This window comes from Martes martes, assembly GCF_963455335.1.
Source record: "Martes martes genome assembly, chromosome: 12".
Taxonomy (NCBI): domain Eukaryota; kingdom Metazoa; phylum Chordata; class Mammalia; order Carnivora; family Mustelidae; genus Martes; species Martes martes.
In genome coordinates this window covers 19,760,069-19,785,892 of record NC_137900.1, presented here as the reverse complement: position 1 = coordinate 19,785,892, position 25,824 = coordinate 19,760,069, and the positions used below count along the sequence as shown (strand labels likewise).

Sequence of the window (25,824 nt, the reverse complement as noted above, 5' to 3'; positions counted from 1 at the left end):
TTGACCAGTACTTTCGGTGAGGGTAGGCAGACATAATTTTGCATCAGCCACAGTGCAAATGGTGGAGACAGTAAGGCCTGAGCCTTGGCCTTCTGCCTAGGTCAGCAGTTAGCTCAGAGTGGAAGGATCATGGATGATTTTTCTTCCTAATATTACCTTTTTAGCAAAAAAAAACAAAAAACAAAAAACCAAGCATTCCAAAACCACCTTTTAAAGATCACAATTTAAATTTAAAAGTCCAGGGCACCTAGGTGGCTCCATCCTTAAGCATCTGCCTTCGACTCAGGTCATGATCCCGGGGTCCTCGGATAAAGTCCTGCATGGGGCTCTCTGCTCAGCGGGGAGCCTGCTTCTCCCTCTCTCTCTGCCTGCCTCTCTGCCTACTTGTGACCTCTCTCTGTCAAATAAATAAATAAAAATCTTTGGGGAAAAAAAAAAAAAGTCCAAAAGCAAGGACAATCACTGTGTTCTGATTATAGACTTTTCCAAAAGCACAGAACTGGCACCCAGCACATCTGAGACAAGACTTTTGCCACAACTGCTGACCTTTCTGCTGGCCAATGATTATGTCAGTATATTTAAATCACCCATAAATTAGCACTAGATACATGGAGGTGTGGTGGGAGGTGTGGGTGGAGTGAAGGAAATTAAAAGCTGTGGTCAGACTTGAGGAAAAAAAAAAAAGAGTACCCCAGAAAGCAACGTTATGTTTCTGACAGTTGAAAACAGACTGCATGACAGACAGCAAAACCACATTTCCGCATGAGTTTTTTCTTTTTTTTTTCTTTTTGGAATGGATCTGTGGTTTTATGCCACCAAGCAATATTTTGGTTTACCAAAATGTACTCTATGGCCTTTTTAATTTCATGTTTACTTAACCTTCCTTACTATCATTGCTGTTCTCATTCCACTACAGCAGTTTAAGACAAGTGTCTAAAGGGGGAAAAGATTAAAATATAGAATATGCCACATTAGGGGAAAAAAAGAAGAAAATTAACTGCATATGTAATTTGCATTGGCTGAAGCATCCATTGTAATTTCAGTATTTAGATCATACATAATGAACAATGGGGAAAATTATTTCTTTTTAAATACAGTAGTTTCTCAAAACAATTACAGACTCAGACTCATGTTTACACAAAATTTCTCAACACAAAAAGGATATGGAATCACTGACCTAACACAGTCATTGGCCAAATGATTTAAAAGTTAAAAAGAAACAGAAAAAAAAAAAAAAAAAGAATGGAGCAGTTTCCATAGCTGATGAATAATTTAGAGAATCTGTACCTATTTTTAATGTTAAAAAACTTTAAAAAGGAAAAAGTCAAAAATCAGATAATCTGCAAACTCCCACTATTCTATCTACATAAAGGTAACGGCAGTAATCAAGCAAAAATGATGAAGAGAAACACTCTCTCCATACACTAACACAAAGGTCACACACTTTCTTTAAAATGGGAAGTTCCTAAATCCACTGTCTGCAAAGAGCTGCCTGGCAAAGTCCATCCTCGCCTGGGTAGAGAATAAAGGCACAAATACAGGTCTTACGTAAAAGAATCCTTGAGGCTCTTGGCAGGAGTACAGATTTGGCAGGAGATGAAGGGAAGATACGGATATGAGGGCAAGAAAGAAGGAGAAGCAACAAATTTACTTTTCTTTCCTCCTCTTCCTTCTATCACTCCCTCCTCCCTAGGTAGCTCACGCCCAGCATAATCAAGAGCAAGTTCCCCCTTCCAAGGTTTCCTTTTCTATCAGCGGTACCAGGATTCTGCCAGGCTACAGGGGTCAATGTCTTAGGAACTCTTTGCTATGCATTTACACACCCCTCATCCAATGAACTGCTGGATCATTTGGGTTCCTCCTTGCGAGTCCCACATGCTTCCTCAACCCTGTCCCTCTCCAGTCCTGTCTCTCTTCACCCAGATCATTTCAGCCAACATTCACTGAACATCTGCTGTCATGACCCATGCTAGCTGCTGAGAATAAGGCAATTGCAAAGCAGACATGTCCTTTCACTACCGTCTGATTAATCTTCTTGCTTTACTTCAATAGCCCACATACTATACTAGCATTCAAGGCCTTCTATAAATGAATCCCAAACCTGCCTTCCCAACCATCCTTTCCCCTATCCCGATCAAGCTGTAAATGTTAACAAGAGCCTGAATATACACAGCTCTTACCCATCTATGTGGCTCTCACTTGGAATTATCCCCTTTCCTTTCTTCCCAAGTGACCCCCTCCTCTTTATGTCCCACTAAAATGCCCCTGCATCTATCTTGGCAATAGCATCCTTAATCCCCTCCTGACTTCCCTCTTCCATGTCACAGTGCCATCTACACACAATACCTTGTTTTGTTTACACTGGTCCAAATCCCATAAAAAGACTAGAATTTCCACAGAGGAAGCCTATCACCTCTTCTAACTTCCTAGACCTCAAAGTGTGCCCTACAGGTAGTGTGAGAGCAATCAGCATTTGCTTAAAGAATTCAAAGCCATCTCTGCCTCTGCCTTACATCAGAGGTCTCCAGCACTACCTTCTCTTCACCAAGGAACTCTCTCAATGTAGGAAAACTAAAACAACCTCAGGAGGATTAAGTTCTTGGTCAGGTTTAGGTATTATAATCTTCTTGATCACTGTAGGTCCCGTATTAGATACTTCATTTTGAGAAGCTAAGTATTTCCTATCTCTTTAGTATCTATTTAGATAGATAGTTTTGGGGTGAGCCTCAAGCAAACGTGGCAAAAGCATGCCCCAAACCGGAGAATCAAATACAGGCCTCCCTTGTTTTATTACACTTCACTTTACTGTGCTTCACAGATACTGCATTTTTTTTTTTTTTACAAGTTGAGAGTTTGTGGCAATCCAACATCAAGAAAATCCTTCAGCGCCATTTTCCAACAGCATTTGCTCGTTTTACGTCTCTGTGTCACATTTTGGTAATTCTCCCAGTATTTCACACCTTTTCATTATTATCCTATTATGGTGATCTATGATCAGTGATTAAGACTTGCTGAAAGCTCAGATAATGGCTAGCATTTTTTTTAGCCAAGAGTGTTTTTTAATGTGCATTGTTTTTTTTTAAGCATTTTTTAAATGCTACTGCACACTTTTAGTAGACTACAGTATAGTGTAAACATAATTTTTATAGGCACTGGGAAACCAAAAAATTCATCTGACTTGGCTTATTGCAATATTTGCTTTATTGTGATGGTCTAAAACCAAACCTGCCGGTACCTCCAAAATATTCCTGAATCAAGGAAAAAATGTGGGATGATGTATCAATCTAAGCATGCGACGCTGGCATGAAAACCATCTCACAACCCAAATGCAACAAAGATCTTACCAGAATTTTCTCTATATGCATGCAAAATTGATGCAAAATATCCTGAATTCTTGCTTAGATTATAAGAAAATCCTATCAGTTTTGCTTAGAATCTGGTTAAAATAGGTCCAAACTTCGAGCCATCTTCCTCGGCCAACCACATCAAGCATTTGGAAACAAGTAGCCATATTAAAAAGTCAGGTTTTTGTACATAAATATACTATGCCTGACCCAGCCTCTCCTAAATCTGTCACCTCATAAATGTAAGGAAAGACTCAAAAGGAGGCCGAGCTGCCAAACTATCACCTCCACATTCCTGGAACCTACATAAAGGTGAAAGCCTAAGAAGGGCATTCTGGAATTTTGCAGGACACAATTTTTCCATTAAGAAGCCCAAACAAGCATTCTGTCCACCCCAAGTTAGCCAAAAATATATTCAAGCAAGTAACCGTGGAATTGCCACCATGTTTTTTATTGGCCACTTTAGGTTAACTGTAATATTTTTTGAGGTTAACCAACATGGATGTACTTTGAGGTAATAAGCCACACTCCAAAACAATTCTATATCCCAAAAAATCAAAAGCTTTTAAAACAGTCACCCACATTCATAGTACAGCTCAATGGAATATAGAGGGGGGAAAAAGTAAGTCCAAGTAAAACTCAGGTTCATGGATCAGTGCCCATGCATTCAAAAATAAAATAAATCCATGTTCTAGACCCACAGGCTACTGAGAAAACTCAAGAGTCAGGGTTCCATTTTGTTTATTACAATGTGACCAGGACGAGACAAAAACAAGCACAATGCACTCTGGCCTCAGCAAGAGACCAAGTGAAAAGACAGAACTGCCCTGATCCCTCAACTGGGGCAGATCAGGCCAAGGTATGATGTTCAGATCTCAAGTGGTCCTGTCTATCATACACATCTTGGTACTAACCAGGTGAGTGTCCATGACAATGGCTGAAATGACCAACTATGTTCAGCATGGACAAATGAAAGCTGATGAAGGACCAACTGTTCCCTACAAGAGAACTAAGACTAATTCTGGGACCCTCAATGAGTAGCCAGGAGAAACAGGCCCCACTTAAGGCCAAGAAAACTTCCACTAGTCCAACAGTTTCAATGAAAAAAAATCTCCCTTCAGAAAAGAAGAAAGGAAGGAAGGAAGGAAGGAAGGGAGGAAGGGAAGGAAGGAGGAAGGGAGGAAGGAAGGGAAGAGGTGGAAGGAAGGAAGGAGAAAGGAAAGGAAGAAGGGAGGGAGGGAAGAAAGGGAGAAATGACTGCAGGAGACCATGTAATATCCCCATTTAGAACTTGAAATAACCCACTACCACCAACCTCACTCTTCCTAGCATTACCAGAAAACCTAAAAAGACAAGCATGACTTGACATGTCCTCTCAAATTGACAGAATTAACTAGAGAAGCCAGGGAAGGTGGACTCTTGGGCTCTACAAATTCCACATCAGTAGCACCTCCAAGTTGTGGCAACCAGAAATACCTGCAGACACTGCCAAAACTGTCCTTGGGAGAAAGCAACTGCCCCAGTTTGAGAGCACTGCTCTAGAAGCAGTTCTCAAACTCTTTCATCTGGGTCCTGGTTTCCTCATGGGATCAGTGAGTGCTTACGGACTCCTTTTCCATAGAAAAAGGCATACAATTTTGCAAAGAAGTCAAGGACCATGTTCAAGGATCCTTTAAAACCCAGCCAATGACCCTCATCCCATTTTTACCCCTAAGCAAGCAGTTTTTTAGTTCTCTGGACACTCTCATGTGGTTATAAAAGGTACTATGCTGTTCTAGAGATTTCCTAGTCAGAAGTACAAAAATACCCACTGGCTGTGGTCATCAGACCAGGAGCCAGCAATGAATATCTTCAATAAAGATGAACATATTGGTTCACTAACTCAGTGCACTTGTTCATTTAAAAAAAAAAAAAAATAGTATTTTTTTCTTCGACCTGAGTAACTAAACCAAATGAAGGTCTTGTGCAGGGCCCTGTAGCCTTGGCTGAAAAACTACCCCCAATCCACGTTTCTACTCAACAGTTACAGTAGTAGAAAGTCCTGAAGCAAACAAAAACAAAAACAAAAAGGAATTGTTTTGTGTATTAGAAACTCAATCTGGAGACCACAGGTATTATTACTCATTAAAAAAAAAAAAAAAAAAAAAGGTGTTCCTTCCACTGCATATCGCTGAAGAAGTGTAGAGCCAGAACTGGACTGCCCATGGAAGGGAAGCAGGGCCGGAGCCACACTGCCCATGGAGGGGATGGCAGCTGGCAGAAAACGTGGCTCTGGTTAATAAGGAGCCTGCTTCGCCCCAACACCACGCTTTCCAACAAGGACTAGGGGGCAAAGAACTTACTGATCTGAGAATTCAAAAGGCACTTTTCTGATACAAATACATACCCAAAAGGACTCACTATTATTTTTAACACTTAAGCTCCCTGTGTACAGAACGTAGCAGCAGACTAGTACTAACGTACATTTTAAAAATAAAAACAAAACAAAAAACGCTTACCATATTGAAATGGTCACTTGGGAGGCAGGTATCACCCCTGGTTCAAGAACAGAGACTCCAAAGCCAGACTGTCCAGGCTTGAATTCCCACTCTGCAACATACTAACTATAAAACCCTGGCAAATTTCTTAGCTGCTCTTGAAGTTAGTTTCTTCTAACATGGTGAGGACAACCAGATCCCTTCTCCTCAAGTATTACCCATTAAACAAATTAACACATCTGAAGGACTTACTGCATCACCTGGTACACAGGAGGTGCTTAATAAATATTAACTTATTATTATCATCAAAACTTGCCATACACACAAAGGAAAAATCTGTAACTCCATTTAGTCACTGATGAGCTCTTAGCCTAGAGAAGGACTTGCAAGATGCAGCCGTAGCTATGGAAGAAACAACAGAGAACATGGTTCTAGGTTGCAAAATACTGGCAACATTAGGATTTTTCTATCAGCTGACTCCAATAGTCTAATACTGCTCACAGTCAGGTATGTATGCATATATACATGCAATATATACATAATTTCCTCTTACATAAAATTGATTCTAAACCTCAACTTAAATGGCATGTCTCTAATGTGAAGCAATGAAATTAAAAATGAACCTTTTGCTAATGCTGGTGATTTTTAAATCATATGATGTTAGAGCTAAAAGATACCTTAGAAATAAATCATCGTCTGGTAATTAATCCAAACCCTACATTTTAAAATAGCCCATCACCAACTCAAGGACCTATGGCAAAACTGCAATGAGAACACCTAACCCCTTATTGCCTATTTAGGGCTTTTTTCGCTCAGCACAAAGCAGAGAGAGTCCTAAGAGCTCAGAAACAAAACTGATACATAGGTGATTGACACTCAAATATAAGAAAGGCAATAAAATGGAAAAATGATACCCTTCCTTTAGTTATTCAGCATGCACACATTCATTTCTTCTACTATGTTCCAGGAACTGTTTCAGGTGCTAGGGGTACAGAAGTAACAAAACACATTCTTCCTTTTCGGAGTTTATGCCTTAGTACAGGACACTTCACTATGTTTTTGATTCATCAACTCAAAACGGCCAAGATTAACCATTGTCCCCTTTTATTTGCTTATGATTAACTTACCATAAACCAAGCGGAGAAGTGCAAACCCTTCCCGAAATAAAGGATCCCGGATGGGACAGTGCAAGAAACCCAAGGACTCAAGATCTCAAGTTCGTTGTAAGCCAGTTTACAGACATGTTTTATACCCTGAGTGCCCTGAGATAAACTTCAGCTAAAGAAGCTGACATCTACTATGGATTCTGGAGGGGTAACAAATCCCAGGAGCTAATTACGTAACAAGTAAATAACAAGTAATAAGTAGTTAACAAACTACTACATACCTCCTAACACACTAGTAGAAAATTATTGGATCCCAATATAAATTATACATTTCACAAGTTATATGGTTAAGTTTTCTAATATATATGCCAAAATAAAGGCATAAAAACAGATGACTTTAAAGAAACACTGGTATTACATATTTTTATATCACCTGTCATAGTGATACTACATAAATCAGTGAATTCTGAACCATTTACTAATTAACCATGGGATTTAATCATTTAACATCTAGATCTTATTTTATTCCTCCCCAAGATAGGGAAAATGCTTTAGCAACATTACTGTGACTTAAATAATGGATGAGAAAGCACCTTGTAAAATATAAAGTACTATATAAACTTAAATATCCATTTCTACTCCTAGCTTCATTGGGTTAATTTTGGACTGAAAGCAAGCAAGCAAGCAAGCAAGCAATCTCTGAGAAGAGTTGTTTAAAGAGACTTCCTAAGACTAAAAAGAAATGATAGTAAGTCTCAATTTCTAGTCAGCTGGTCACAGAAAATAACAAACCAAAACCAAAGGGCCATTTTAGACCAGAGCAGCTAACAGGGATCTGGACGGTCATTTATACTCTAATTGAAGCTGAGAAAAGTATAGTCCTGAGAAGCTCAAGTACTCAGCAGTATTACAAAGCTGGTCACTAGCAAGGCCAGAACTAGAATCAGAATCCCTGGACTCAGTCAAGTATTTGAGGGGAGACATTAGGGTATATGTTGGTCATAGAGTATCCCAAACATAGCATTTGGAACACGGCAGAAATATCTACTACTACACCAATAATCTAAAAACAGAGTCAAACCAAGGACCTATTTCATGATGTTATTTAATTTCTGTATCTAGGCCTCCTCTTCATAGAGAAAATGGAAATAATTATATACTATAATCTCGTAAGGTTATTGTGAGATTAAGTGTACTATCACCCTCATGATAAGCTCTCTAAAAATCACTTACTGTTATGATTATTACTTTTTCGATAACACTATACCATCTCCACTAATAAAAAACTAAGAGGTCTTTAAAGTTCCTTGTCCCTTGAAAAGCACTAGACACTTGCACTTCTACTGATCTGGAAGGTAGTCAGCTAAGCACACGACAGTGTGTTAAGATCGGGCTCTCCCCACACTCACTCAAACCACATGTGCGCAGACTTATTAGCAGTGAAAGAACTCTTCAGATAAACAGTGACTAGTGATACGGTGATGTTCAAACTGAATTTTAAATTCAGTTAGGAAGCGTTCATGTTTTCATCTTTAAAAAGGCAGATTCCACACGCTCAAATACATGTGTTCTATTCTATCCTAGCTCATTCCCGAAAGGCACACCGAACTCAAGTCACTTTTACTTCCCTTTCCATCTGTCACTTTTCCCACAAACTTAACAAGTAGGCACCACAGGCCTAACTAGGCTTGGGAACTCCATTTTTGTTATCTTACAACCTAAGTAGTAGCCCTTGAAAATATTAAGTCACACATATTCTTGGCTAGCTCGATCTGTGAGTCTCCTCCCCTCACCAGGTTATTTCCAGGGCACCTTTTGTGTGACAGGCACAGTTCTCAGTACCAGGGACCGCATGGAAAAGAGACACCCCGTTCCCATTAAGCTTACATTCTAGGGGGGTAGGGGAGACTGGCGAGGAAGAAGGTTGTACCTAGTATAGTGTTCGCAGGGCATACTCTAGGAACACAGGAAAAGCCAGTTTTATTAGGCACTTTGCTAAAAGTGGATCTAGGCTTTGGGTTTTCGTTTGTGGATGCTAAGCCTCCCCTTGGGCAGGGCCCAAGCACTGGAAGGGTAGAGAGGAAAAGAGGAAGACTCTGTACTCACACACAAACACCCAGATCAGATCTCTAGCTCACCAGGACACTGTAACACCCACTGGACTGCCAACGGCATCGCCAGGCTCCTCACATCGCATACAGCCAAGAACATCGCAGGAACAAGCACACTACTCGCTGTCTGGAAACAGCACGGTCAGCGAAGGGAGCCCTGGAAGGCAAGTCAAGAAGGCTACTTCCTTTTCTGCCAGCGACTCTCTCGCTATGCGACCTCGGGCGTGTTCACCGACCTGTGTGAACCCTAGGCTCCCCGCCCGCGCGCTGATCCTCCTGTACTGTGACACTGGGCTAGTCTCTTAAGCCCTTAAGCCTCAGTGTCATCTGTTCGAGGAGGCCACTGGAATGACACCGCTTGGCAAACTGTGGAGTACTCCGCTGACAGAAGCTATTTAAATAAATACATGGATCCAAAGCTTGCTACTTGCTTTACAGGAACAGCAGGAAGATTAAGGAGAACATATAAAATCCTTAAGCTCTGTGTAAAGAGAGGGTGTTACAGGGTACTCGTGCTCATAATTTCTACAATTACTATTCTTTCCGGTTTTATTTCCTTGTATTTTCAAACTCCTTAACCAAAATAATCCACAAGCCTAGAGAAGCAGAAAACGCGGTCAGAAAGTAACAGTATCCTAATGAGAGTAACAGTCGGTGGAATGAGCTTGCTAAGAAATCAGGAAGCAGATACCCCTCTTCGTTTCCTCCACGGCTTGCTGCCCTCGCTCCGGCAAGCGCCAGGCCCCGGCTGGGATCTGGGGTGTCCCCCCGCGGCCAGGCTCCGCGCCAGGACAGCAGCCACCCCGGCTTGCCACGAAACGCAGAAGCTCCCTTTACAGCACAAATCCTGAAGCACCTGTGCACAGAATCCTCGAAAATAACGACGAAGTGACACAACGGACCGGAAGACCGAGGACCTGAGGGGCGTCCAGGAACGTTTCTCTTCTGCTTCTCCGACAGTCCAGCTAAGAAAAGCCGCACCTTGCCCTCCCTCCATACCCTGGCGAGAGCACGGGTTACACAATGAAGCTCTGAGCAAAGTTTTGGCCCCGTTGGTAGAGAAATAGCATGAGCCTGGCGTAAACACTGGGTCACTTCCAATGAAAGCAGAGAAGGTGTATAGATCTGCGCTGATGAATGCGGGCTAAATCCCTCTTTCCAGACGTACAGCAATGACCACTGACAGCTGTTACTAAGGCTAAGTCAAAACAACCCTGACTTCTGGTCTTCACTAAAACTTCTGAAGCCCTTTCCGCTTAATGTAGAGTAGTATTAATTTCATGCATTCTGTTTGCAGTACACTTAGCGGGGAACGAGTCAGGTCCTGAGCCTCACACGCTGCCACTGTCGGTGCAAACACTCAGCTGCCCCTCCCCCAGATACACTGTCTCGGGCTTTTCTCCAATAGCGCAGCTTGTGCAAGTGGTAACTGAGTCACAAGACCACTGCAGTGCCACCCTCCCTGGAGTGCTAGGGTTTTTTAAGAGGAGATGTGAAAGGGGATCAAGGGAAAGCACCTTCTAAAAAAAATCACATCCCCTCTACTCGCTCCGTCACCATCAAACCTATTACTGCTCTCCTGAAGCAATAAATCAGACTATCCAGTCATATCAGAGGTAGTAAAAATGTCCTCATTAAACACACACACACAGACACACACATGTAACTCCTAAGTGCACATTTTAAACATTTCATTCTCAGTGGACTTTACCTATTCTATTGTACAAAAAGGAAAAAAAAAGTAAAATTCTAGGAGAGAAAAGGGGAAATGAATGTGAGAACAACAGTCTTTGCCAGGCCGATCTCCAGACTTCACTAAGGCTGCAGCAGCGCCTAAAGATACAAGACAGTCCAACCCAGCTCAAAGGTATTATTACTTAAGATACAAAGAACTTCGCCCAGAAGATAAAAACAATATCCAGTATGGATTAAGGGGCACTGAGAAGGAAATACCCTTTTGTTTGAAAGCTGCAAAGAAAACCTTTTATTAGTAAAAGCAAAATATTTGCCTTCATTTAAGTTTGAGTTGTGTGTGATTTCCTGCATCTAAGAACCTCTTTCTGAACTACAAAGAGGCCACAAAACATCACATTTTCCCCTCCCTGTTTTCCCCTTCAAAAACCCACAAGACGGTGATTAACAAACAGCCCGTTGTCTTCAGGCATAGTTTTAGAAGCCACAAGGAAAAGATAAAAGTTAAATGGAAGAACAAGTTTATAAACAAATGAAAAACAGGTTGCCCAGGGAGGAGGCAAACTCAGTCTTCATAAGCAGGCAGTTCTCCTCGCCCCACCTGTGGGAGACTCCACGTGAAAGCGACCCTCATCTTGTCACCCACTGAAAGCAATCTGAAGGACACTCCAGGGATTCTGGGTATGAGCCCGAAGTTCAGTGACTTCATGACAAACCCCAGGCCTATCCCAGCCTCCCAAGGGCGCTCCATTCCTGGAACAAACTGGGGCCTGAATCTCCAACCCAGGACAGACCTGTCTCCCAAGAGACATCCTCCCAGGTAAATTCATCTGAATCCTGAATCCACTACCTAATAACTATATCACCTGGTGCAGATCTGATCCTGTTTAATCACCCTTTGATTGGACATAATCCCTTTCTTAGGATCATTGTGAGAATTAAAGAATTTTGGCAGTGTGCCCAGATAAGCGGTAAGCACATGCCAGATATATAATAACATTCACTTCCACTGCAAGGAATTTCCAATTCCACTCAACGATCACTGCTTCAGGTGAACAATCTTCAGATACTCTATGAGAACTCAAAAAAAGAAAATTCAGAACTCGACATGTGAGAAGAGAAAAAGGGGAAACCCACGCCATCCAGAAAACACTAATTATGCACATACCCTGACAGGTTAAATTTCCTCCTCACAGATCTGCTTCTCATGAAAGCCCTGTGACAAGGAAAATGACAGCTCACTGGGTCCTGCTCAAGGCACTGCCAACTTGGTATCAACTGTCCTAATACTAGATCCTCTCAAGAGTTTTGGGAAAAACATAACTTAAAATCTACATATTATCTAGATTTACTAAATAGGACTGAGGCTGGGTCCCTACCCCAAAATGTCCAGATCAGACAGGCCAGGGGTAAAAAACCACCACCAATAACCTGTTTGGTTAATATTAATTGTGAAGTACTACTGAAGGATAAGTAGTCCTAAAATAGAAGAGGTGGCTTTAAGCCTCAATGAAAAACACAAGCAAAAGCCCAAGAAGCCCCTCCCCCACCCTCTTCTAATTGCACCTGGAGGGTTTTTGCACAGTCATCAAAATTTCACTTGTAATCCCTTTGAGATTTTCCAGTGCAGCAGTGTAAACCCTCTGTTCACCACCCCTAGACTATTCCCTCATGTTTATAAAACCAAAGAAAATCCTGTCAGGTAAAATTTTCATTGGTTTATTCCTTTCGGCTATAACATCCCACCTTTGGTAATCGCTCAGTTTCATTGCCATACAAGAATTCAATCATCCATTGCTGAAAAAAATAATCAGTCACTGTATGAGAATACAACACACAGTCCCGAACACCTACTCTCTGCACCTAATCCTCCAAATCCAAGCGCCTATAGTCTAAGACAGGAGATGTGCAAGACACTAGTAATGTGTCTTTTTTTTTTAATTAGTTTTCTTAGAGGAAATCTGATCAAAACGGAACTTTAAACAAATGGACTTCCACTGCAAGCTCTGTCCCCAAATAAATTTACTGCACCTTTAGTGCACCCAAGTCCACTCAAGGCTGGAATGTCATGCCAGTCATATATCACTTCAACCTCAATAAATCTCTTTTTACTCTTCAAATCCTAGGCTACTTTCTAAAATAGTTTGCTAAAAAAGCACCAACCTAATTAACAACAGCTTCCTCTGCAACAGTGGCCTTCATTTCACTTATTTACACATTAACTGCAGCCTCCTTTTGGCCAATCCAGTCTATTCTCTGTACCATGCCGAGCCTTTTATCTGCCCTGGACAGCATTTTCTCCAGCAGATGAAGTAGATGCCGATTGATTTGCTGTCGAGCATGGTAAATTAATAGCAACAAATTGCTGAGGGCCCGTCTCGCTGCTCCACCATGCTTCGGCAGTTTTGCTTTATTTGCTCCATGATGGGCAGCAGTCGGCCTCTTCAAGTCAATTTCTTCTTAACAACCTGCAATACTTTTCAATGGTGAAAATAGAGCTGTTCCTTGTAAGTCAGAAATCAATATCCTATTGCCCTTAGAAAATGCTAAACAAGCAGTATTGGCAATCCACTTGGTACTAGAGGGTATCAGATATAATGCAAATCCATACTGCTTCCCTCCTTGTAGTTATTACAGTTTGCTAAAAGGTTCCTAATGTCATTTATCATCATTTACCATCGACCAGAGAGGCTATGATTATGATATCCTATCAGTTGGCAAGGCCCTTTCATTTCTATTCAATTAATATTTTAGGAGCACTCAAATGGTTGTGGCCCAAGTCTTGTAATAAAATTTACATGGCTTGCAGTGAAACAGGAGTTTTCCTGCTCTGATTAAAAAATAATAACAATTATGTATCTATACACACATACATATACACACATGCATGCATACATACACATATATATATACACACATGCGTGGCCCCAAACACATAGACATGTATATACAAATGTGCAGTGTTCACTTCTTTTAGGTTCTAAATGTTGTAGGTTTCCAAAAGTTCCAAATTCTAAAATTCAAATACTAAGCTCAATTTTTTTTAGAAGCAAAAACGACCTTCAGACTACAGAATATTGACTACGAGAAAGTCCCGAGACATTCTCAAAATGCGGTATATTCATTTCCATTTAGACTTCCTATAGGTGGAACTCACATACCCACTGTTCCTAATCTATATCCAATATTCGCTTTCTAAAGTGGTAACTGCTGCTGTCAGATTAAATCAGGGAGGTCTTCTTTAATTACAGTGTTATAGGTGAAGGATGGGAACGAGCAGTATTTAGCAATGTTATCAAGTAAACGCATCACCCTGTTCTGCCCATGGCCACTGACCCATTTAGAAGCCACACTGTATTTATAAAGAGGAACAATCAGCAAAAAAAGTAACAACTAAACCATGGGCCAACTGGTCCATCCAGAACAACAGCAACAACAAAAAGAATACAAAAAACCCCCACACTTAGGGAAATTTTTAGGGAATAAACGCCAACGTTCTTCCATTTTAAAAAATTCCAATATGAAGACATCACAATAAAACATGTGTCATTTCTAACCATGTCCCATTTGTCATCTTCATGTTCATGTTGGAACTAAAGACAGTGGTGAAACATAAATTCACATTATGGCCTAGAACAGTCCATTCTAACTTTTCTGTTTCTTTTTTTTTTCCCAGCTTCCTCTGCTCAGTTCTATCGATCCCTCTAAAGAGTACCAGAAATTAGATTCATATTTTATGCTCTAATTCCATGTCATGTCACTGAGTTCCCCTTTAAAAAAAAAAAAAAATCAACTAATTCTACCAGACTAATGCTATTTACTCAGTTACCAAAATTTAAATTAATTATGTTCTCAAACATAATTGTTAAAAATTGGCAACATTATGCAGGCTTAATTAAGATTAAATCCAATTTACTAAATGTACTTTAATTGGTACTAATTACATTAGCTTTCATTTCAGAATGACAAATTCCCCATAGATTTCACTCTATAGTTCTCTATCAGAATCAACACAGGGTGACTGACGATGAACATCATACAGAAAAGGGAGGGCCCATAATACCAGACCCCCAACCCTGTTCTGTCCCTGCTCTGTGCTTTTATCCTTTTATCAGTCTGCTAAGTCACAGAGTCATGACTCCATCACAGCCATCATTTTCTGTTCCAATGAAAAATTTCTCTAAAAATAAATACTCTGTGGTTGGCAGCAGCCAAGAAGAACAGGAGCGTTAACCAAAAAATACACAAAGGTTTCGAATATCAGGGCCACCAATTACTAGGGTACTTCCAAGGACTCCGGGGACTCCTACTCTTGAACCCTTCAGAGACACAAATCTAATAAGTGAATAAGCCTAACCCGATCTTGAGAACTAGGCCCAATTATGCCGCAGGGCAACTTCCCTGCATTATTGCTGCTTTCCATTACGAGGGTATCCAGTGAGTGCATCTGGAAGAGAGGCCAAGAGGAACCAAGGCTGTCTGCCTACGAAAACAAATAAAGACAGATATGCCTCTGTGCTTAAGGGGGGAAAGAAAGAAAATATAATAAGTAGGTGGTTTGCAGGGCTGTCTGTATTTCATAATGTGATAAACTGCCCTCAGGATTCTTGATATGATTGAATTTAAAAGCAAGAAAAAAAAAGGGAAAATGTACTCTATTCTCAATTTTAAATGGATGGCATTTGAGGCCACCTGGACAAGTGGATGACAGAATTACAGAGGTACAAAATGTGTAAAATTAAGGGATCGCACACATCACCCCCCCGCAAAGAAATGCATACAATCAAATACAAGCTCTGTGTCTCTCAAAACTGCAAATTGTATAAAGAGATCTGGAAAGTAAGTGTTATGGTAAATAAGATACAGGAGGAAAAATAAAAGAACATTAATCATCTGGCACAATCTTGAAAAAGACACTAATTAATCTTGGATGGTGGGGTGAGGACAAAAAAAAAAGAAAGAAAGAAACACATGTACAAGATCCAGACCTAAAATGCCATGTAATGAGCATATTAACAAACTATATCTCTTATGTAATTTATTCCTGTAAGGCAGAGCTAAGGGGAGTCCATACATAAGCTTGACGGGTTTCTGTTAAGCAGGAGATACTTACATTATGAATCTAAACAGAAATGGCAAAGATGCTAAAATAAGCACTTAATTTTAATGTGCAGCAAACTATACTATAATGTTAATATTGACATAATTAAATAGCTTATGAAGTAAAAAGAGTATCTGAAATAAAAGATCCTCAGCATAAATGACAACTCATCTTTTTTTCCAACTTTCTGTTTTCAAATACTGTTTTCTCCAATGCCTTTTCCTGTCTACCAGTCATCTCTGAAAGATCTACTATCTACAAGAATGTGGTAATTAAGTATATCAGAAAGGAATCCATAAGTACTAAAGGCCTAATAATATGTGATTATTTTATATGTTTTAAACTTAGAGAGTAATCATATCTACCACGAGTATAAATAAGAAATGAAAAGCATTAAGTTTTCCCTCATCTTTTCCCAGCAGGTAAATACATACACACCTATTGTGAAATAGTTGATGAGACAGACCTGAAACAGTTTCACTAGAAGGTCATTAAAAACAGAATATTATTGCCAAGCAATATTTTTTATATATCTGCTCCTTTTCTATGTAGAAAATTTAAACCAAACCCCATTTTACTCAGTTTCTTAAAGGAAAAAAAAAAGGCTGTTTGAGTCATACCTCTCAACACTTTCCGACTAATCATTATCTTCTTGTTTTGTTTTGTCTTTTTCTTTTGGCTGAACTAGTTAACTAGATGTGAAGGCCCAGTGCTGAGCACTATCACACCCTCCTATCAAGCTCAATTTACCCTGTACAAATTTTGGAAGTACAGTTACAGTTCCTGGTTAAGACCCAAATAAGGAGCCTCAGGGGACTGGTACCAGGATTTTATTTTACATCAATTTCTTTTGTAGCTACACAGATTTCATTGTGATCCTCCCAGCTCACCCTCTATCCATTCTTTCACACCAAGCCAAGGAAGGTTCCACACAATTTACAGTTCCTCTTCTTTGTATTTTCTAAGAAAAGCCCTCTCCCACGACAGGTTTGCAATGCCCAAAATACATAAATTAACTCTTTCAAAAGAAAAACAAGACATTTTAAAAAATTTAGCATCCTGCTTTTGAAAGTGGACAAAATTTAATACGCATTCAGACATTTTACGTCACGTTTTTAAATGATTAAACTCAGGACAAAATGCAAAAAGGATGGGAAACCACACCTGAAAAGATAGTATTCCCTTGAGTAGTCTTTCAAAATACAGGAAGTCACAAAAACATGCAGAATAAAATTGCAAAATATACAATTTTCTTTCTAAAGTGCACAGTATTATCATTTCAAATGGTTATAAAGAAGTAACTTACCTGCTTGTGCATTTCTATATTCAACCCATAGGACATCTCATAATACTGTCAAAGAAGGGAAAGCAATTAATTTCGTGCCTTTCATCAGTCTCCCTAGTTTGTTTCAAATGCCCCAAGTATGTTTAAAACAAACATAAAAGCCTCACCTAAAGCAAAATAGCCACAATACCTACACTAAGGAGGAACACTTAACTTAATAAACTAGCAGCCACCCTAAGACACACTCTAAGAGAACTCACAAAACTAAGAAAATCAACTTCACACATAGCGTTCTTAAAATATCCAGTTGTCTTTATACATCACAAGCAGATGAATCAGTTAAGACCTGATGAAAATTTAGTACCATATGGACTCAAATTCCTAGGCACAGCGGGCAAGTTAATGGCGAGTGTCTCATACAAATGCTGATGCTTTGAAAGAACTGTTCAGAAAGGTGATGCTATTTCAGAGTTCCGTTTCTCATTTTTAGTGTATTGCTCATGTTCATACATTCAAAGGAAAAAGGCTTGATAGGAAATGAATGAGTTACTCTGGAGCCTTTATGAACAAGCATAAAAACATGCTTGGTAAGACTTCTGAAAAAACAGAGCTGATTTTTTTTTTTTTTTTGGATGTGTAGCGTAACTGTCATTACAGAAATTCTGGCAGAACAAATCGGTTATACAGGAGATGACAACACGCTTCAAACCAATGTAACACCACAGAAACTGAAAACACACAAAACACATGCAAATACATACACACGTAACATAAAAAGCGGGAAAAATGTGAAAAGGTATCTGGTGTCTTTTGATATCCATCGTTATTATCTAAAAGAAATGAAACCCTTAAAAGTCAAACTGTATATAGGAAAACTGGTAAGACTGTTTGGAACAACAGCAGTAAAACAATAAGGAAAACCACTAACGCAAAAACATTTTGCTTGTGACTCTCGACAAAACATAAATGAGGGTCTTTTTTTCCCCTCCAGTCTATAAAAACAAAGCACAGAGGATTATACCCCACGCAGCTGAACTTTTTGAAAATTCAAATCAAAGCTGGTTGTCAGAGACAAGTTATAACATCCTGGAATTACAGGCTGCTAATGATCACATTCCCACAACCCCAACTGCACTGGCACGCTGTGACGGGGATCTATCCTTGCAGCCTCCAGCAATCTGAACAGATCCTTGCTTTTGGTATCCTAAACTAATAGGCACTTTGAATCTGTGACACAGTTTTCTTACCATGACATAATGCCGCTGCATCTCGGTCTTCTCACTGGCGAGTTTCTCACATTCCAGCTTCAGGCTGTTCAAGACATAATGAAATCTAAGTACAATGCAGACCTTGACTTACATTCTTCAAATGTAAATAGACATTCCCTCCTCTAAATCATCACCTACAAAATGCCAAATCAACGATCTTAAATAGCACCCTCATTACTGAAAAAGTGGTGGGAGAGAAAGGGGTAAATGGAACCAGCCTGGACTTGCCCTTTCAATGAGGATCAAATGTGGGGTTTTTGTTTAAGAAAAAAATCCTCTAGACAATTTAATTCCGGAGCAGCATCCAGAAATGAACATTCACTAAATTCATTTAATGAAAGAAGAAAACAAAAATAAACATCAATGTGTACATACCCAAGCGCAAATTTAAGTCCCCCAAAATGTCACAAGGGAGTTTTTTTTTAATGTTCCACAAAGAGATTAATGAAAATATGAATCAATCATGTCTTATGAATGATGTCTTATTTGTTGCCTCCAAAACAGAGACAAGTTGAATACCACCACCCAGGGGCAAAGTATGGATCAGGTTCAGTGGCTCGTCTTGGTTCTTGCATTTATGAAATAAGAATTACACGTCATTAGAAAGCCAACGAAAAGAAAAATATTTCAAAGGCACTCTAAGTCTAACGATTGCCTCTAAGAAGAAAACATTTTTTCAGCATAAAAGTAATGAAATCGCTCACTTGTGACTTCCCAGGGCTCTCAGCTCACGGTATTTCAGTGGAATGGCAGAAAAAAGTGAGAAGGAATCAAGCCCGGAGTAATAAAGAACCAAGGAAGTCAAAAGGCCCCAGAATCTTCCCAACCTTCCATTCTCCTGGCCCCAATAAATCAATATCGAAAGTTTGGCCTCAGCATTTTCCAAGTCTCCCCAGTTTCGATTGTTCTGCCTCCTTTTTATTTATTTACTGGAGAAGGAAAGAATGCTTAATTTCTTTACACCTGCCTGAATAAAAGAGGCCTTGAGTTGCCCTTTCTGCCCACAAATAAAAATGGTAATATCACCTTTGTGGAGGCCAAAAAAAAAGGGGAGGGGGTGTCTGTGTGTGTATGGGGTGGGGGGAGACAAGAGCTAAGCAAACAGGAGGATCAGCTAAAGTCAATATCGTTACCTGTGGTATTGAGCCTGTAAAAACTGAAACTCTTCCTTAATCCGATCACAGGACTCGGAAATTGTAAATTTAAAGGGTTGAGCAGGCTGATGCGGTGCCTAAAGAACAACAATAAAATATTTAATTAGCCCACATCACAGGCAAGGCAGGGAGATGGAGAAAACATACCACGCGGCGCTAGCGGGGGAGGGGGGTGGAGGGGGTCACCGTGCAGGCAGGCAAAGAGCGATTAAAACTCTCATCTAGCGCCCCCCCACCCCCCCTCCCGGCCTCGCCACACAGCCGACAGGGGCTGGTTTCTGGCTGGCCCCGGGCCCCCGCGTGCTCTGGCCTGCCCCGGACCCTGCGGGTTCGAGACCCCGCTCCGCTCCCTCGCCAACCGCGGGCGACCGGGGACCGGCGCGCCGCGCCCACTCCCACCCCACCCGGAATCGAAACTGGCCCGTCGGGGGGACTCGCGCCATGGCGTCTGGCCGCGGTCAGGTCGGGGGAGGGGGGGACGCGGCCGCCACCCTTCGCGGCCGGCCGGCGGGCTCGCTCGCGCGTCCCCGGGACCCTCGGCGCGAGGGGCCGGCGCCCCGACTCCCGAGCCGCAAGCCGGACTAGCCGCGCCGCCGCCGAGGGCGCCCTCCCCGCCCCGGCGCGGAGTCGCGCCGCCTCCATCGCTCGCCGACCCCCCCGCCCCGAGGAGTCGCGGCGCGGGGACGGCGAACGGCTCCGCGCGGCTTCCAGGGGCTTCAAAGACAACAATAAGAAAATGGCTACAACTCAATTGCCTCTCCGCACCCCCTCCGAGAGTGCCACCGCGCCGGGGGGTGGGGGGGTGACGACAGGCAGCTCCCCGAGCGGGCCCCGGGGCGCGAGCCGCCCTCCCCGCCCCTTCGGCCCCAGACACAACTCGGCGCGCAGGGGGCGAAGCGGGGAATCCCCCCGCGCTCGGCGAGCTCGCGCCCCGCCGCCCGCACTCACCGGGTGTCTGGTCTGCGGGTACATCTTGCTCAGGTCGCGAATCATCCAAACCGATTTAGTTGGCTGCGCTGGGCAGAGGCGCGCGGCTCATTGGCTTTAATGGCCCCGAGAAGGAGGTGGAGGAGGCGGCGGCGGAGGCGGCCGGCCGGGTCCGAGGGGCGGCTCGGGCGGTCCCGGCCCCCGCCGGGTCTCGCGTGACGCGGGCGGCAGGAACGCGCGGCGGCGGCGGCTGCTGGGTGCCGGCGGCCGGGCCGCTCGGCATTCCTCGCGGGCGTCACTGGCCCGCCGCGGGCATTGTCCGGCGCGCGTCTCCCGCGGCAACGCTCCGACGTTCGCTCCGCCGAGGCGCGCCCGCCGAGCCCAGCGCCGCTACCGCGCCGCTCCCCCGGGCCGGGAAAAGTGCGAGCTCCGCGCACCAGCGCCCGCCGGCAGCGCCGCCCGCCCGCTCGCTCGTCCCACTCCAAACTTTTTTTTTATTTGTCTTTTAATTGGTTGTTATTCCTCCGAATGAATGATCTCTCTCTTCTTTCCTAAAAGCAAACACAAACTCCTTTGGTTCGGAAGAGGTCTCGGCGGTGCTTTTTGGTTTCTCTGGAGATTTTTTTCACTTCACAGCAACGATCTTTTAAAAAGGCACCTTTTAGCTTCTTTTACCACATCTCATTTCCTTATTTTTCTTCCTTCCTGTTTTCTTGTCTTTTTTTTAACCCCAAATTGAAGGGGATTATAAAAATAAGAGTGAAACGCTTGCCGCTTTTTTTTTTAATTCTCTCTCCTTTCAAACTCTGCGAACACCACCTCAAAATAATATACAAGTGTGTGAGAGAGGGGGAAGCAAGCAGCCAACAGCCCAAACACCCGCTCAGAACAGCTCTAACAACACGCTCTGTGTAGGTGACTTCTTTGACCAAATTTAGCAGCAGCTAATCATTAACATTCTGATACATATTCACAACCGTCCGCGGAGAGACCGCGGAGCATCCCGGGAGATGTAGTCCACCCCCTGCGACTGTGGTCGAGGATTCGGCCAGATTGACTACAATCACCGGCCCGCCACGCGACCGCTCTGGGGCGCTCTCCTAACGCCCCGCCCACCCTCGGCGCAGTAGGTGTCTCCAGCAACCAATCAGAGATGGCTGAACATTAATCGCCGTTCTGTGTTACTGCCCATCATTTCACTGCTGACAAATGGCGAGCCAGAGGGGAGGAGCTGGCCGGGCTGTAGCCCACGTGGGGGCCGGGCGTAGTCCGCGGTTCGGACCAATGAACGGAACGAGATGGGGTTAGCGGAGGCGGAGCGGAGATGGCCCGCCCAAGGCGGAGCTTAGTCTTGGCTGACGTTCCTTAGCGCGAGCGTTCGAACCGGGGAAACATTTGTTCAGCTGTCAATCAAAGTAACGTGGGCCTGGGAGAAGCGGTGGCGGCGGCGGCGGCTGCTGCTGCTGCTGTTGCTGCTGCCCTGGCTGCATCTTTAGAACTGGGTGTTGGTGGCGGTGGCGGCGGTAAAATAAAGAGGGTGGTGGGGGCGGTAAGACTCGAGGTTGGTCAGAAGATCTCCTTCCGAGTCTCGTCTTCCCTCCCGCCCCCCTCCAACCCAAACACCCTCGGCCCCTTGGTCCTCGGCCGCGCTAGGAATGCGGACTAATTAGGGTCCAATGTCTCCTTAAAGAGACAAGCTCGGCCTTGTGTAACGCGCCGAAACCCCTGTTGAGACAAGAGAGGGAGGATCACGCCGATCCCACTCCGTTCGGTTCACATCAATTTTACGCGCCGCTGGAGCCGGCATAATTTTCCGTGTGAACGCGGACTCGAGCCCCTGTTCTTGTTTAGAGCAGGAGACTGAGCTGCGAGACGCTTACCGGGGCAGGGGGCCAGGGGCGCGGGTGGGGAGGGCGCCCCTCCGAGCCCCGAGAGGTCTGTGATTGCCATTTAACCCCGAAGTGGGGCCGGTTTCCCCAAGGAGCTATGAGAGGAAGCACCCCAAGTCGCTCCCCTTGGGGGTTGCGGGGGCGTAACCGTGGAGTCTCGGGGTGGGGCTGGAGGCCCGGGAACAGGGGTCACCCGATTCCCAAAGAAATTTTGTCGAAGGGGACCACCCGCATTCCGCAGTCCTGCACTAGGACAGTGTCAACGAGGTACCTGGCGCAGGCACACCCCGCTGCGTCCCTGAGATGCTTCTTTCCCCCGGATCAGAAACAAGACTGTCCCTCTTTTTCCTGCTCTTCGGAGGAGCAAGTCAAGTTTGACGCGGCTGAAACGGGCCGGGCCACGCGGGCCACGAGATAGGGCGGGTCGGCCTCCAAAGGGACAAATTTCGGGAAAATGGGGGGGGGGGGGGAGAGGCGTTTTTAGGGAAGGGGCTAAGGAGGTGGGAACAGACTCCGTGGGCAGAAAGGATGGTCCCGGGGCAGAGAGTGCCTTCGCCTTTACGCTTCATCCAGCTAGGGGTAGCTCCCTGGTTTAAGGGGAGTCGCTGTGGCTGGTAGCCTTTCCTAGTGAGCCTCTAGCCTTCGGGGGCGTGGAGGAATTCAGAAAAAGCCAAGTTGACGACGAATTTAAGGGTCTGCTTTGGACGTTTACTTCTCAGTGTCATTTGCCTACTCTAACTTGTGGCATTGGCAGAGATGCTTCACCGTTAGTGGAAAACCAATCTTCTTAGTGATATTCCAAGCCTCAGTGGACAAATCAATGACTTAATGTCCAACCTAACACATTCTATGGGTTTCTCCCTGTGCTGGGCACTGTGGGAGGGCCAGTGCAAAGGAATGCTGTGATGGTCTTCACAATGTGAACTCCATCCCCAGATACTTTCAGCAATTTGATTCAGCAAATACCATCTCCATCCCCAGATAAGGATGGAGAACTCTGGACAGTTTTCTGAACCTCCTCTGTCCCGTGTGCCCAGTCCAAAATGAGATGTGCCGTAAGAACACATACACACTGATTTTGAAGAGCTAATACAACAACAAAAAAAAGGAACATGAAATAGCTCAATAATTTTATCATGATTACATGGTGAAATTCTAATATTTTGAATATAATTGTTTAAACAAAATATGTTACTAAAATTATTTTTTTGTTTGTTTTTAATTTTTTAAACCCAGATATTAGGAAGGTTTAAATTACTTGATGTTGCTCACATATTTCCATTGGACAGCACTGTTTTCGTTGTTGTTGTTTTTTAAAGATTTAATTTATTTATTTGACAGAGAAGAGAGACAGAGGGGTGGGGAACACAACCAGGGAGAGTGGGAGGGGGAGAAGCAGGCTTCCCCTGAGCAGGGAGCCTTATATGGGATTCAATCCTAGAACCCTGAGATCATGACCTGAGCTGAAGGCAGACACGTAATGACTGAGCCACCCAAGTGTCCCGGACAGCACTGTTTTTGAAACATCCCTGAAAACCAAAAATTAGAAGACTTGAGTGATACAATTTCTACACTAGGAAAGTGAATTTTCTAAGAACACCAGCAACAATCACATTTTATTCTAGGGTTGGTTATTTTCTCCCAGTGGAGCTTTTCAATAGTTCGTTAAATCACCCACGGTGCCTCTGTAGGAAGTTCCATGTTATCTGTTCTTGCCAGAATGTTAACAAAAGTTCCATAAGAACTGGAACTTGATTATTTTCACCGCCACACTCCAGATGCTGAGAATGATGTCTGGCACATAGTTGGTGCTCAGTAAATACCTGCTGATGGCATTCATGAGCAAACACCATGTTGTGTCAGTATAAAAGGTTCTGTATCATTTAGACCATATTTATTGAGATTCTATGCAGTTATATCCCAGGACAGGGAATGAGAATCCTAGTAATAGAACCTGAAGAGCTATTTCAAAGGGTTAGTGGACCAAACGGAAACTGCTCTGTTAGGAAATCTCAAATAACTAATGACAGGAACCACTCTCCTAAACTCTTTCAATAGTTTGTGTCAATAGAAAAGTAACAAGAAATCAGAATGTTTCTTTACTTTTTATTAAGTCCAGTTTTGAAATACTGCCCTTGAATGTGTTTCACACTTTGCTCATTTGGCAGATCTACATGACAGTGAGGTCTCAGAAAGATGCCAAATGAAGCCACCAGTGTCCCAGAAGAACATAGACAGCGGATGGGACAAATAGCTGCTTTTGTCTCTTCTACTCTCTGCTCCTGCTTTTCTGTCTTTTCAAGTTTGTTTGTTTGACTGTTTGTTTGTAGCAATCCCTACACCCAACGTGGGGCTCGAACTCACCACCTGGAGATCAAGAGTCACATGCTCTTCCAACTGAGCCAGCCAGGTACCCCTGTGGTTCCCTTTTTACATTTTTCTTTCTTTCTTTCTTTCTTTCTTTTTTTTTAAGATTTTATTTATTTATTTGACAGACAGAGATCACAAGTAGGCAGAGAGGCAGGCAGAGAGAGAGGAAGGGAAGCAGACTCCCTGCTGAGCAGAGAGCCTGATGTGGGGCTCAATCCCAGGACCCTGGGATCATGACCTGAGCCGAAGGCATAGGCTTTAACCCACTGAGCCACCCAGGAGCCTCTCTTTTTACACTTTTCACAGACTATTGAGCCAAGCTGTGAAGTCAGCAGGGGGCTTATCTTATCACACACAGTGAGGAGCTCCAGAATTTTTATTTGGGCGGGGCTCAGCAGCAGCATTCCTATTGGAAGCTAGGCCTGGGGTTCCAATCTTAATGTGATGTATGCAAAGCGAGCATATTATTCATTATTTTCTCTTCTTTGTTATAAATTACGTATTTCTCCACCAAGTATTTATTGAAAAAATTCTGTGGCCTAATATGTGCCAGGATAAGGGAATTTAACAATAAATTGGCTATTTTTTATTTGTTGTCTCTCAGCTTCAAATTCATCCTCTTTGCCTGCTCTGTGAAAACAGATCTGGGCCCTTTAAATAGTTTCCTTTGTCAAGGGGTACCAAAGCTTTGTCCACAGAGGGCGCTGGGGAGACATTACAAGAGGAAAGGGTTTTGCTTCCTGATTCTTGCCTGCAGGCCAGGCAGATTACTACAGCACAGGTGGGAATCAGTTGCACCCAGCAGTCGGTAGCTTCCTCCACGACCCCCTCCCCCCACCTTGTGTAATTTCAGAGCAAAGTGCCTCTGCTGAGACATTCCCTGAAGGGCTTTCTTGCCTCCCCCCTCCCCCCCACCCCAGGATCAATTTCCAGTAAGTTCTGGAGTGTGGATTTCCGGCGAGTTCCAGAACACAGATGTCCATCACGGTCTTCTCGCTCCAGCTGTGCCCTCCAGAGCGGATTTCAGCCATAGGGGGTGTGTGTGTGTGCTGGAGGGTGGGTCTTGGGGAGGCTCTTTCTTGAGTCCTCTATGTCAGCCC

General features: G+C 43.4%; 1 protein-coding gene across 3 annotated transcripts in view; it reads right to left on the bottom strand.

Moving 5' to 3' along the window:
* TLE4 (TLE family member 4, transcriptional corepressor) overlaps nucleotides 1–21,374 on the bottom strand; it is a 142,893-nt gene extending 121,519 nt beyond the window's left edge. For all 3 annotated transcript variants that reach the window (XM_080820800.1, XM_080820801.1, XM_080820802.1), the window contains exons 1-4: nucleotides 20,487–21,374; nucleotides 19,518–19,615; nucleotides 18,364–18,427; nucleotides 17,138–17,182 (exon numbers count right to left, since the gene is read on the bottom strand). In XM_080820800.1, the coding sequence (XP_080676926.1) occupies nucleotides 17,138–17,182; nucleotides 18,364–18,427; nucleotides 19,518–19,615; nucleotides 20,487–20,531 (252 nt within the window). In that variant the 5' untranslated portion in view covers nucleotides 20,532–21,374. The remainder of the gene's footprint in view (nucleotides 1–17,137; nucleotides 17,183–18,363; nucleotides 18,428–19,517; nucleotides 19,616–20,486) is intronic.
* Nucleotides 21,375–25,824: the final 4,450 nt, after the last annotated feature.